At 39.5% G+C, this 14,216-nt stretch overlaps 1 protein-coding gene across 2 annotated transcripts; it reads left to right on the top strand.

The window, feature by feature from the left end:
* Positions 1 to 672: 672 nt before the first annotated feature.
* NEK4 (NIMA related kinase 4) lies at positions 673 to 14,182 on the top strand. 2 transcript variants are annotated; one of them, XM_014251733.2, is made up of 16 exons: positions 673 to 838; positions 3,254 to 3,520; positions 4,517 to 4,714; positions 5,566 to 5,673; positions 6,356 to 6,510; positions 7,123 to 7,264; positions 8,111 to 8,536; positions 8,944 to 8,997; positions 9,220 to 9,360; positions 10,184 to 10,309; positions 10,653 to 10,716; positions 11,117 to 11,223; positions 11,335 to 11,423; positions 12,038 to 12,243; positions 12,374 to 12,507; positions 13,194 to 14,182. In XM_014251733.2, exons 1-16 carry the CDS (start codon positions 746 to 748, stop codon positions 13,284 to 13,286), a joined length of 2,403 nt encoding a protein of 800 aa, XP_014107208.2. In that variant the 5' UTR covers positions 673 to 745; the 3' UTR covers positions 13,287 to 14,182. The 2 variants fall into 2 exon arrangements, with proteins under 2 accessions (XP_014107208.2, XP_087917859.1); XM_088061733.1 differs by lacking the exon at positions 673 to 838 and adding an exon at positions 1,239 to 1,350.
* The last annotated feature ends 34 nt before the right edge of the window (positions 14,183 to 14,216 follow it).

Here is a 14,216-nt window from a genome sequence, read left to right on the forward strand (position 1 = left end):
GTACCCGATTTAGGTATCGTTATTTGACATGTATCCTGTCCAGTCTGGAAACTTCTCATTACATGGGTTCCTATTTATCTTCATGTCTGAAACCAGGTCCGAGCTCCCAGGTCTTGCCTCTTGCATAGCCAGCGTGCACCCAGCCTGCAGGTGAAGGGCCATTTTCCTGTGTTTGTTACCTTGACAGTGTTAATTCTCTCTTAAACTTTTTAGCTGGCTCATTTCACCCGTTAATGAAAGACAGACTTCGAGGACTAGGAGTTACGTGCTCAGGGAAAACAAAACATTCTATTTTCTGGTTTTCCTGCAGTCAGTGTTATGAGCTGCTCAGCCACGGGAGAGCTCCGGGAGCTCCTTTTTACCCAGCCTGGAGATTTTTTTAACCAATTCTCTACCACATCCAAAGGGACGGGATGGTTCTGTGGAGCCGGAGCTCACGGCAGGCGTTGTGGCACAGCCGTGTCCCTGTGGCGGGCTCAGCACAGAGGTGTGGCGGAGCAGCCCGCCGGGGACACGCGGCACGCGGGGCGCTGAGGGGACAGCGCTGTCCCGGGGCCGCAGCGAGGGGCGGGCTCGCTCCCTCAGCCGCGCTGCCCGCTCTCAACATGGCCGCCGCGCCCGCTTCCAAAATGGCCGCGGCGGCGCCGCGCCCGCGCCGGGAAGCTGCGCGCCGGGCGCCCCATGGCCGCGGCCGCCCCGGGCATCTCTATGGCAGCGGGTGCTGCCCGGGCCCGGCGGTGGGAGGATGCCCCTAGCTGCCTACTGCTTCCTGCGGGCCGTGGGCAAGGGCAGCTACGGGGAGGTGAGCCTGGCGCGGCACCGCCAGGACCGAAAGCAGGTAGCGAGGGGCTGGGCCGCGGGGTTTGGGCACGGCGGCGGACGGGGCTCGGCGTGAGGGGAATGGCCGGGGCTGGGCTGTGGATGCTGCGGCGTCTGTACAGCTGTGATCCGTACCCAGCTGTGGCCCGTGACCACCCTGGCCACGACCAGGACATGGCATCGTGTGGGGGTGCAGGTGTGACTGCGGCCAGGTGTCAGGGTGGGGCTGTGACCGTCACCGTGTGTCCGGTGTGGCTGTGATCATCATTTGGTGTTGGCGTGTGGCTGCAGCCACTTGAGCTGATGTTTCCGTTCTCTTCCCTTGTCTATAAGAACTTGAGTTAAAGGTGTGGAGACGACTCTTCCCTTGAAGGTTTTGCTTGCATCAGAGTAGAAGCGCAAGTATTTTTGTTGGAAAACTGAAATAATCTGTCTAGTCTGGCCAAAGCAGAGGTGTTCGATAGGAAATGTGAGAAGGCAAAGAATGGGGATGGAGAACATCCAGAGAGCAGTGCCACAGGAACCTCCTGGGTGAGCCTGATGCCCGGGGTTTTACTGGAGGTGATGGGAGGTTTGTTCCCAGCAGGGATCAGAGGGTGTGTCCTTCTCGGATGAGGGCACTTTCCTGCTTGGAATCCCGAGGCAAATCCCTGTGACCCCTGGCTTGGGTAGCAGTGATGGCTGGACTTGTTCCCTCCAGGCCGTCACCACGGTGCACAGTCCAATGTCCTCAAAGAGTTGCTCACCTCATCCTAAAAGTAAACAGTACATTGAGGTCACTTTCACTCGGATACAGGTCCTTGGATTTCATTGTGGTGCTGTTGGTCAGTAGCACTGGCAAGAGCCTTGCTTCCTGTTTGTAGTTACTTTATAAATATTTGGTGTTGTTTACTGTGTTTTATCTTTTGCCAACTTTTACAAAGTTTCTTCTGTAGCACCATGATCAGGATTTTTTGTTGTGGCTTTGGCACAGTGCCACATGTTCTGCGAAAGAAATTCTGTCTTACTTAAGCATATTTGCTGTTAACTGATTGCTGGATTTTTGTGGAGAAGGTCAAGTAGCTTTAAGTGTTTAGAACAAAACAAAATGGAATTCATACACAATTTGGTATCAAATAAGGTGGAAGAGCATGGCAATAGACTTCAGTAGAGAATCTTGCCAGGAAAACATGCTCATTAAACTAAATATAATCAATGTCAGGTTTAAAGTAAGGCTAATACATGTATTTTTTGCATTTTGGTGTGCATTTTCTAAAACATGCTAATATAAGCTTAAATGATATCCATACCCAAAGATAGAGTTGTAGTTGAATTGTCACAAAGAACACAGTAGTAGCAGCATTTCTATTTTATTTTGAAATTAGGTGATGCTGTACACAATTAGCTTTGTGATATTCCTCCTGGAAGCTTTGCATCATCACAGGTTCTATCCAGCAGGCTTCTGAAACACAAAATCATGAGGTGCTGTAGATTTCCTGGGTAATTGGTTCCCTTGGTATATAGGGGCATCTTCTCAGCACTAATTAAATGTGCTGGGCTAATTAATAGGCACAGCCTGGAGAACAGACACTGAACCATCTCTGAGGATGCTAAAATTCAGCAAGTAAAAATATTTTAAAAGTTTTGATTTAAAACCTCTCCAATAAGAGCATGTTCAAACCATGTAACCATGACATGATTGTTCTGTGAAAAGCTGATGCCCTAAAGTGATGTCCTACAAAATTCTTATCAGGATAGGGCCAGAGTCAGACCTAAATATTGGTATTGTGGGTGATGAAAGTGTTCTATGGGTTTTATCGTCTCATCTTCAGCTTCAAGAATGTTTTTGCTGAATCCTGAAATTCCTTAGAATTACATTTTATGTAGTACATATTAAGGAAGTAGATAACAACTTTTGTATGTAGCTTTGAAAAAATCTTGATCCATCTTAATAAAGAATAAAAGAAATTTAGGAATGAGCATAAGACCTTTTGTCTCTTTCAGATGACTTTTATCTTCTGTTTGCATATGATTGCATTCTTTATATATATTAAAGTTTACTATTGATGTGGCATTTTTGAGAGTAACTGTGATGCACAAACAGGTACTTCAGGCTTAAGAGATGAGTGACAGACACATACTGAAAAATGTGTGGAGAGAAAGAGAGAAGAGAGAAAGAGAAATGTGAACACTAGTTAGAAGAAAGCAAAACACCACAAAATTCCTGAGCAGAGTTGTATTCAGGTGGATGAATGGAACACACCTTTTTTCACTTCTATGGTGTAAGGGTAGAAAAGAAGAAATTGTGCATAACTTTCAGCCAAACTGCAGCCTCCATAGAGAACAATGAATGGAGATTTCAAACACTGCATTTCCTTTAGATCTGGGGAATTCCCTAGGGCTTCTGCAGTGTTACTTTCATCTCTTACCGTGCACCTTGCCTTGTCTTTTACAGTATGTCATCAAAAAGTTAAACCTTAGAAGTGCTTCCAGCCGTGAGAGGAGAGCAGCAGAGCAAGAGGCACAGCTTCTGTCCCAGCTGAGACACCCCAACATTGTCACCTACAGAGAGTCCTGGCAGGGGGATGATGGCCACCTCTACATTGTGATGGGCTTCTGCGAGGGAGGAGACCTCTACCACAAACTCAAGGAGCAGAAGGGAAAACTCTTGCCTGAGAATCAGGTGGTGGAGTGGTTTGTCCAGATTGCCATGGCACTGCAGGTACAATGAAATGTAATTTTGTCATCTTCAGATATAATCTTAATTTGACTTTATAGGTATTTAAAAATTCCAGCTAAGCTGGAGCCTTTGGATTCCTGTTTGACTGGGTTAGCATCTAAATACGGTGGTTATTAGTATATTAAAAATGGATTATTGCAGTCAAATTAACTATTTTAAGTAAGAAATTGCTGACATACTTTATGTCCTCACCTCTGTAGCACAGTAGACAGTGGTTACCTTTGGGGCGTTTGCAACTATCATCTGAAATGCTTCTCTGTTTTGAAAGTTAACATTAAATTTACAAAATGCATTTTTTTGGGGGAAAAAAAAAGCATATTTCAGAAGCATTTTGTGTTCAGTCTTTTTATTGCTGTTTTTAATGGTAAATTTAGACTACTAATGCATTATTTCTATTGAGCCATATCGTACTCTTTTAAATTTGTAATTGGAGGTTATCAAACTTTAAAGGCAATTGTGACAGCAATAAAGACCAGATATAGATGTTAACATTAAAGAATAAGAAATTGGACAGAAAATTCTATCTAAAAGTTGGCTGTCACGGTCAAAAATACGCTAATTATGGGTACTGCCTGTTGTTTATTATGACTAATTTTCTTCCCTGTTTACACAAAGCTCACAATGTAATTTCCTCTGAAATTTTTTTGGACTAAGACTGTCAAGAAATGAAAGCAGCAGAAAGTGAGTTACAGTCTTTACATTTTGATTTCCTCTTTTCTGCTGATTTACAAGGGCCATGCTTTTGGCTAAATTTGGTTAAAGTAGTGCCAAGTTTTGGGCCCTTGCCTGTATCAGTCACTTTTAATGTTATTTCACCAATACTGCCTTAACAGGTCACTCCTGACCTTGAGAGTGATTTATGTTTCTTCCACTTCTGTGTTTTCTTTTTTTGACTTGTGTAATGCAATTTTACTTTTCAGTGTAAAAGAACCAATTAGGAGTTAATTAACCTTATTTATGTGGGTTTTTTTCCCCTAGTATTTACATGAAAGGCACATTCTACACAGAGATCTTAAAACTCAGAATATTTTCCTGACACGAACAAATATAATCAAAGTGGGAGACCTGGGAATAGCCAGAGTGTTGGAAAACCAATATGACATGGCCAACACACTCATAGGCACCCCATACTACATGAGCCCTGAACTCTTCTCTAACAAACCCTACAACTACAAGGTACAGTATGAAAATGTCATTTCTATTTTCTTAGGAAGATTATTTTATTTGTCTGAGATCATTACATTATCTGTGGTTTTGAGTTTCTTATTGCTTCCAAGTGCTTCTAATCTTCCCAAAGACCAAACAAAAATTAGGAGATTTGTAGGAATTTTTGTTTCTGGAACTGTGTTTGGGAATTCATAGCACATGCTAAATTATCACAGCCAAGGTGTTCAGCACGCTGCCTGTGCTTCTCACAGCTGGAGAGATGGAGAATGGGAACAGAAGTATCAGTCTGTGTTAGAGACATGCACTTTCTGAATTTATTATATGCCAGACAGGAAGTTTTACACTCAAAAGTTGTATTAGAAATAATGGCAGCATTAAAAAACAACCCAAAAAAAGGAGAAGGAAATTTTAATGAGAGGAATAAACAGTGTTATTGTGAATTTAAAATAGAACAAAGCAAATATGTTCAGCTCTTGCTGTAAACCACACACACCATAAATATGATTGTCTGTAATGAGCAAGAGCTGAGAGGGGAGCTTCTTCCAATGAAAAATCGAGATTTTTCATTTACAGTTAGGATGAATATTGTACTAAGAAAGGAAACAAGCAACTCTCCCCCCAAAGATAGCTAATTTCTACACTTCCTTTTGGGAAAATATGGGGATGTTTGTAAGAAAATAGTTCACTTGATCAAAATTAAAAATGGAAGAGTAAGACTGAAGCCAAAATTTGCAATGGAATTTGTCTTAATTAGCTTAGTGCCATTAAAGGCCTCTTTGAAAGCAGTTAACTAAGTCCAAAGCTAAAACTTGTGCAACCAATAAGAAGTTCTCAAACATTTTCTCTTCCCCTTTTTTCAGTCTGATGTTTGGGCCTTGGGCTGCTGCGTTTATGAGATGGCAACACTGAAACACGCCTTCAATGCCAAGGACATGAACTCCTTGGCTTACCGAATTATTGAAGGGAAGGTAAAAACTCCCGAGTTTTCTTATGTGTGCTTGGATTTTCTATCTAGAAATTGAGATTATCTTTTCTAATCAGAAATATTGCATGGAGTTAAAAATACTTGCATGTAATGTACACCGTCATATGTAAGACTGTTGTTTCATGGTGGTGGATTATGTGATATCAGACCAAGGGAGTTATTCCCTTGTAGATATGGCTAGAGTTTCTCATTATCTCATAATATAATGAATATACCGATTAATTTTCAAAGTCCTGAGATGACTTTCTTAATTTGCTTCTGGTTTTCATTATGATGGTGACTGGTTTTGCATAAACATTGCATAAATATTAAATTACTGTGTGATGCCATTTTCCTTTCATGGACAATTAGCTTATTTAAGTGTCTTCTTGCTTTGGCATATAATGAAGTTAATATGGATTTATTTTTTATAATTTTTTAAGCCTATTTACAGAACTTCTATTGTTCATATTAATAGTTAGGAGCAGTTCTTAGACACATAGTGGGAATTTCAGTATTTTGTTTATTATTAAGGGGTCAGGCAACTTTCAGCATTTGAATAATGAGTCTGTTTTTTATACATATTTTTTATGTAGCTGACCATAATGGTCACAAATAAACATTGTAGCAGTAGCCCCTGTTGATGAATTTATTAAATAATATCAGGCTTCCCTTTCCTTTCACAGCTGCCACCCATGCCAAAGGATTACAGCCCACAGCTGGTAGAAATAATACAAACTATGCTCAATAAAAAACCTGAGGAAAGACCTAGTGTGAAAAGCATCCTGCGACAGCCATATATTAAACAACAAATTTCTTTGTTTCTGGAAGCCACAAAGGCGTAAGACATTTTCATTTGAGGGATTCTCTGCAAAATATTCATGTGATAGTCATCTTTTTTTTTACAACTTTTCCTGGGTTTAGCAGCAGGATAAAGTAAATTTTGTTATGTGCAGCTACAAAGCATATGAACATGAGTTTCTTTGAATTCTTTGAAAAATATGAGGGAATTAGAATGGAAAATATTTTTTCTGCAAATTCAGGATAAAACTTTGTAGTGCTTAGAAATACAGAATTGGTAGAAAACACGCACCTTTCCATATGGTTCTTGAGGCCATTTATCATCTGCGAGTTGAAAAACCAAGTTCCTTTTGATATACACTGATAAAGTTATTTTTCTTTGTCAGGTTTAGTCAGTTATTTTACTGCTTCCAGATAGAATTGACCTTGGTGCTCTTCAGAACAAGTGTATATTGCTGGTAGAGTCTGAATTGTGTTTTTAAGCTTCTTTTCTAGAACTGAAAATGAAGGTATTGTGCATAACATCTGGTACTCTTCATATGAAAGCTCTTCAGTAGAGTGGGTTTTTTTTTTTTTAATTAGTATAATCTAAATAAATATTTTAAGACTTTGTTGATGGTGATTGAATGAGCAACTTCCATTTTCTTTACAGGAAAGCTGCTAGAAATCATAAGAAAACAGTGAATTCTAAGCCTAAAGACCCTTGTTCTGTTGTCTCAGCAAAGAATGAATCTCACAGCAGGAATGTTACACACCAAAACCACTCCTCTGAGCAAGCTAGAAAATACAAAGTTGTAAGATACTGGGATTTCTTACCTTCAAAAAAAAGCCAACAAAAACCCAAATCCCTCTTGCTTTTTCTAGATAAACATCTCAGTTTTATAAGTACCTTGAGCATGCCTGAGAATATTAGATCTGAATTCCAGCAATGTGTAATATTCATATTAGGGAAGGAATTATTTTTGGATTAGAGTGGAAGTAATTAAACAGCTGTGGATCAGGGAAGCTAATTGCAATATCTATAAGATGTTAAGTAAACAATACCTGGTTTTATGTGAGTTACTCTTGGAGTATTTGGGATTAAATATTTTTTCAAATATTTTATGATAAGTGGTAATATTTTTTTCCAATCAAAAGCATATATTTATAAACTAATTATAATCACAACCAAAATTTTTTATTGTTGAACTTTTTTCCAGTGGTTAGAACAAACCTTTTGTAATGGTTAATCTTGTATGTGTTTTTTGTTTTCTGTAATATGTCTGCTGTTCTGGGTTTGAGCTTTCAATGTTAAAATACTGAATATATGTGGTGGAGCACATCCTAAAAGCTCTTGGTGCTTGTTCCTCCCTTAGGGAAGAGCCAAGGGAGCACAACTTCTCTTTCATGGTCCTGGTGAAGAGTAGGTGTACTCCATGTGTATAAACCAATACCTGAAAGGGTTCATTTGCAAATCTGTGTTTCTTTAAAAATGTGGATTTTGACTTTTTTGAGGCTCCTAATCTGTTATTGATCATAATTTCCTTTCAGTTTATGTGCTCTGGTGTGTTCTTGATTTTCCTTAGGTGCTTAGAGAATTCTTTCATATGTGTGTAAAACCCAAAAGCTAATGACTTTTAATTTTTTTCTTTTAATCCTAGGATGAAGAAGATTGCGTCACCAAATGTAAAGCCACCAAATTTTGTCCCTCAGAGAAACCAGCTGTTGAGTTGGAAAGAAAACCAAGCAAAAATGATCTGACCAGCTTGGGAGATTCCATAGCTACCATCAGTGGAGTGAACATTGATGTCTCCATGTCAGAGAGGATGAAGTGTGGAAGGGAGAAGCGTGGCAGTGAGAGTATTCCAGAGAATAATAAAGCAAAGCATTTACATGTTCCAGGCCATTCTAAAGTAACATCTAATAACCCACCAATTAAGGAAGATGGACAACAGCAAAGAGCAAAACAGGCTTTTAAAGCTGCAAGTATTGGGTCTCAGCCATCTTCTGTTGATTCTGTAGAAGATGATGATGACACTTTGAAACTACTGCAGCCTGTATCAAAAGACCAAAAGCAAACTGAGCTGGTAATGCATTATTTATTTGGAATAGAGTTAACCATTGGCCAGCTTTTACAATTTACAGAGCTTCTGCACATGTTTTTCTGTCAAAGTAGGATGTTGCTGATGTGATTACTGAGATTCTTAAGTAGTTAGTTAGGAGCATTATGTTCAGATTTGCAAAGACAATATGGTTGAAGTAGTTTTGGGGTTGCATCTATCTAGATTGTTGGAATTCTGTTTTTACAGGGGAAAAAAATTGGTTTTCCAGCTGACAACAGAGAGGGTAAGAATAGTTTTGTAACTTTTGTTCTATGTTGTAAATAGGCCTGAATGATCTTGGTTTGGATTTGGGGACTAATGGTGGTGATTGTCCTCTCACTGCATTTTGGTCTACCATGAGATTTTTAATGAGAAATAATTATTTGTTGCAGAGCTTGGATTCTACTGAAAAGCTGCTAGCACCCTTTGTTCCTGCTGTAATTCAAGTAAGTGTCCTTCTTTGAAGGTTTAGTAGCTAAAGATGCTGATACAACAGATACTTTATCTCTCAAGTAAGAATTTATTGTGGTTGTACCTGTGCTATGTTAAGATGGTTGCAGTCCAAGTAGTAAAGCGGCCTGTTTTGGTTTTGGGTTTTTTTTAAGTGTTTTGTATAAATCTGGAAATTACAAGTCTGCATTTTTTTAAAAAATGCTTTTACTTATTAGGATGATGTCAGTCATGGAGCTTCAGGAGATGTTCAGGGAAAAATGACCTTCCACATACAGCCTCACAGCTCTGTCAATGAACCCTCTCTCTCACAGCAGCAGCAGCAGAAGAGAGAGCTTGCTGAAGGCTGCTCAGAGAAGGTGCAGATACTTGAAAAATACTTCTCCTCTTTCCTTTAAGACTCCTGTGTTTTTCCTCTTTAAACGTGGGACCTTTTTTCTAAAAAAGGGTGGGTGTTTTAATGCTGTTCTTGTTTCATGTGTGTCTGTATAACTTCAGTGGTAACAAATGCAGATCACTGAAGGTGACTGTCAGAAGCAGCCTGAGTAAATATTTGAAAATCCCAGTACCTCACAGGGATGAGGTGGGTGTACCAGATGGGCTGTGCCTTTACTGGGTTGCACTCTTTCCTAGGAAATTCCATTAGGACACTTGTTTGTGACTAGGAGTCAGTATCTTTGTGGAATAGGCTACTTGTGGTGGGTAGTGGTTTAGTGGTGCTTTAGAACAGATGAGTGATGGCTGCCCTGAGCTTCTGAGTACAAACTGTGGGAAGAAAATCTTGGCATGCACACAGGATAGAGCTCCTGTCAGTTCTTCCACACTGAGCAGGGAGGTTTCTTTGGGGAAAGGCACAAGGGTAGAGAAAGGGGTGACTGGTGACTGATCACCTGGTTTTCTTTTTGGGTTTTGCTATTTGGGGGTGGGGACAGTTGTTGCAAAGGCCTCGGCTGAAAAATAGTCTGGGAGGAGGGGGATAAGATGTCAGGATGGAAAGAAGGGAAATGGATGCAAGCAGAGATGTAGAGAGGGTAGGATCAAACTGGGAGATGTGAAGAGGTTACAATAGGATCAAAATCTCTGGCATGCAGCTGTACCATGCAAAAATGTCTTCTAGATTACAGAGTACTTAAACTTTTAATAATAAAAAAATAATAAATTATTGCCTACTTCTCTGTCAAGTTCAGAGCAGTTTCTCCTCGGCCTCTACCTGTTCCTTTTGATGTGACCGCAAAGACAGCCCAGGGGGGTGCAGAGCCCTCTGAGCCTGCAGATAGTGCCAAACCCAGCCAAGCAGCCATTCCAAAGGTTAGTGATGAAAACTGTGCCTGCTTGCTTTTGTCTCATTCCTTCTGAGCAGTTCTTTCCATGAGTGTGTGCACAGTGAGTAAAGAAATGTGTAGTAGCTTCCTGCCTCAGAGGAAGCCCTGCTCAGTGTGGGATGAGCCTTGCTGAGCCTTGGAGGCCAGAATCCCCTTTTCTAGAGTTCAGATTGGTCACATTTAAGACAGTTTTGTAATAAATAATTAAGCATTAAATAATAGCTCCCTCTCCCATATAAATTGAAAAGGATTTTTTGCTTAACAGGTGATTAGAAAACAAAAGCCATAATGGTGATTGCAAATTAATATCAAATTAACTTCCTTTGAAGGAGCGGCCCTTGTCAGCAAGAGAACGGAGGAGGCTGAAACAGTCTCGGGAGATGCTTCCCTCTGGTAATTTTTATGTTTACATGTTAACAGTTTGTGTGTAAGTAGGCTAATAACTTCTTAATGAAGAAATGACAACTACTTGCCTGTTCTTCACTGCCATCTTCAGAATGTTGCACTAAGGGGCTAGTTCTGTGTTAAATAAGAAGTTCTGTTAACATGTCAGTATTCTTCTGCTTTTTAGTAATGTTCAGTTGTGTTCTGTGTTGACAATTTATCTTTGCAATGTACATGAAATGTAGAATATTCACTTTCAGACAGAAGTTTCAGTGTTTTCTATTAGCAAAATACCTACCTCCCTGCCTGCCCTCTGCTAGGTGATAGATTTTTTTCTTGCGTGAGCATGGAACTAATTCAGAATACACACAGCTTAGTTGTAAATATTTTCAAAATGTCATCCTTCCAGTGGTTCCAGCGAGACAGGCATTAAATGGTGCAGTAGTTCAAGCGAAGTCACTTGTGGAAAATTGCGTTAAAGTTCCTCAGTCTTCATCAGATCCCAGTATTTCTCAGGTAAACCTTGTCAAAAGAATTGCTTCCATGTAGGAACAGTAATTTATGCCATTATATTGCTGAATAACTTTCAGCTATTAGAATATTTTTATTTATTCTCTCTTCCCGTAGAGAAAGAGAGAAGCCCATTGCCTGTCTGATGATGAGCTAAGCTCTTCCACAAGCTCTACAGACAAGTCTGATGGTGATTCCAAGGAGAAGTAAGGATTTTGTTTAATACTGTGCCAGACTGGACCTTGACTTGGAGTGTAAAAAAATGGCTTTCACACTTTATCTCTGCGTAGTGAGTGATTGAAGAAGTATGTGATGCATAAGAGGAAAACAGCCCCATTGAATTCTTGTCCCTCTGTAACTGTACACCTTCCATGCTGAACTTTCTGGGCCATGGGATTGTTTACTTTTGATTTTGTGAACTGTAGCTTCCCAGGAAACCAATCTTCCAGCACCAAAGGACATCTACTTTCAGGATGCATTAAAAGTACAAATTAAAAAGTGCCAATATGCTTCCTTTCCACTGTAAATGAGGCTGAATTTATCTCTGATTTCTGTCAGTGTAAGCAGCTTTCAAAAGATGCAATTTGTTGCATTACCAGTCAGCAGTAGCCAGTAGGATTGTGGAGTTTTGCAGTGACTGGGCTCTGAGCCTTTGTTAAATGAAATCGTGCTGATGTTGCTATTGATAAAACTATATCACAACAAAGACTATAACATGGAATACTTACTAGGGTCTCAATAAACTCATTGCAGGCCCTTGGAATGTAGAGTGGAAGTTGCGTTATGATGGTGACTGAATCATTTCTTCCTTCTCTCCCAGGAAAAGCAGTGTGAATGAAATGAATGACTTAGTGCAGCTGATGACATGGACACTGAAAATGGACTCCAAGGAGAACTCTGAGTGCTGTGTAACCTCAACCCCAGCCCCAGAGTTTAAACTTCATAGAAAATATCGAGACACTTTGATTTTGCATGGAAAATCACCTGATGAATCAGAGGAATTAAAAATGGAAGAGATTCCTTCAGGTCTGTTGCTCTGGGATTCTGTGGTAATACTTAAGAGTCATCCCATATTCTTTTTCAGAACATGAAAATTGTCTGTACTGAAAGTAATTACTACTGCACTGATTTTTTGATTGTATTTTATTTTTAATAGATATGTTATTGGTCCCTTACAAGATTAGGAGAATGGTTGAAATCCTGAGATCTGATGTGGTGCAAGGATTGGGAGTGAAACTTCTTGAGAAGGTGTACAGAATCATGGAAGAAGATGACGAAGCAAAAAGAGAGGTGAATGTCTTTTAAAATAGAATGGTTTAATTTCTTTATAAACCTAGATAAACGAGCAGGATCATTACCCTATTGTGATAGGGTAAACCTTGATTCCAGAAAGTCTTTATGTAGCCATGGGCAGGCAAGGACCTAATATTGCAATTTTTACTCTTGAGTTTGATTCTAGGTGTAGACTATGTTCAACTGCAACTTCTTCAGAAACCGTCAAAGATTTAGAATTGTACTATGGTCCCTGAGTTGGGGAAGGTGTGAGGGATGCAAATAATTTTACTCTGTGCTGTTTCTCCAGTAATAATTTATTTTCTCAAATTTTTGCCTTTAAATTACTTGCCTTATGCCCCTTATGTCCAAAATAAGAAATAATTTAACATCAATGCCTAATAAAGGTGAATGAGAAATACCTGCAGCTCCTTTTATTCAAAACTTGGTTACATTTACCCAGGCAGTATTTGTTTGTAACCTGTGATGATCTTGTATTTTAAATTTTTGGGTGGCATTTGAAAGTCTCATGCTTTTAGACAACAACCATGTTCATTTTTCTTCTCTCTCACCTACATTTCCAAGCTTCACATGCTTCTTTCAGCTGAGTGCTTTGGTATTTTTTTGTTAATATTTTGGTAGTTTCTGGTTTTTTTCAATGCCAGTAAATGTTGTGGGTTTTGTTCTGTGTGTGTTCTCAACAGCTGCAGTTGCGGGAGCACATGGGAGACAAGTACATAAGTTACAGTGCGAAGGCTCGGCACCTGAAATTCCTTGAAGAAAATGTGAAGCTCTGACCAGAATCTTTTTCTTGGAGAAAAGAACTGTTTTCTAGCTCCTTTGATAGACTGGATCAGATTACAAAGCACATTTATCCATTGATCTCCTTTGCTGGAATAAGGAGGTGAACTTGCAGAAAATGTTACAGTTTGTAGTAATATTTTTCATGTTAAAATGTGAACCAGGCTATCAGTTTCTCAGAAGAGAAGCTGTTTAGTTTTTAGTCCCTTAAAAAGTTGCTTTTCATAGATGCAAATAGGGCTGGATACCAAGTTTTGTATACTAAGGAGTGTCAAAAAAATTATGTTCTGGTTTGAATTTGTGATATCAAAAAAAGGTTTTTGGTGTGGGGTCTCATACTAAGTACAAAACAAAATCTTTGCCAAGGCTCTGATATGGTAAACTATAATCTATTACATCAGATTGTTCTCAAAAATTAGCGTGAAGAGACAATTACTAATTTTTGTGGAACTCAAGGTCTTTAGGTTGTGTAAATTGCCAAGTCCAAGTGCTGAAGGGGTCGGCTGTACTGCCTGTAAAGAGAAACTTTGTTCTTGTGTTTTGTTGCTGAGGCAGTCACCAAGGTGGGGGAAAGCATTTGGTAACTGGATAAAATAAGTCTGAAAATGTCTGAAAGGAATGCAGCCATGGTTACTATCGTCCCAGCTGGAGAAATCCCTTTGCCTTACAAATACTAATTCCTTTTAGGAATGAAAGTGCCCAAGACCAGAATCACTTAGGGAAAATATAAAATACCTATTTCTCTTTGTTTGCATCCAGAGTGTCTTGCTGCAGCACCCAGACATTGTTGTGTACCATCTGTTTTCCCACAGGAAAAGCACATGTTTTTTAAATAATAAAGAAGTCAAAGGGAATTGAATTTGTAAAATTATAAATTAACAACCTGTCTATTTTCCTGCCTGTAGTTAAATACTGTAACCTCCAGC

This window comes from Pseudopodoces humilis, chromosome 13 (genome assembly GCF_049639895.1).
Source record: "Pseudopodoces humilis isolate 2021_Gansu_Grassland_sample_001 chromosome 13, ASM4963989v1, whole genome shotgun sequence".
In the NCBI taxonomy this organism is placed as follows: Eukaryota; Metazoa; Chordata; class Aves; order Passeriformes; family Paridae; genus Pseudopodoces; species Pseudopodoces humilis.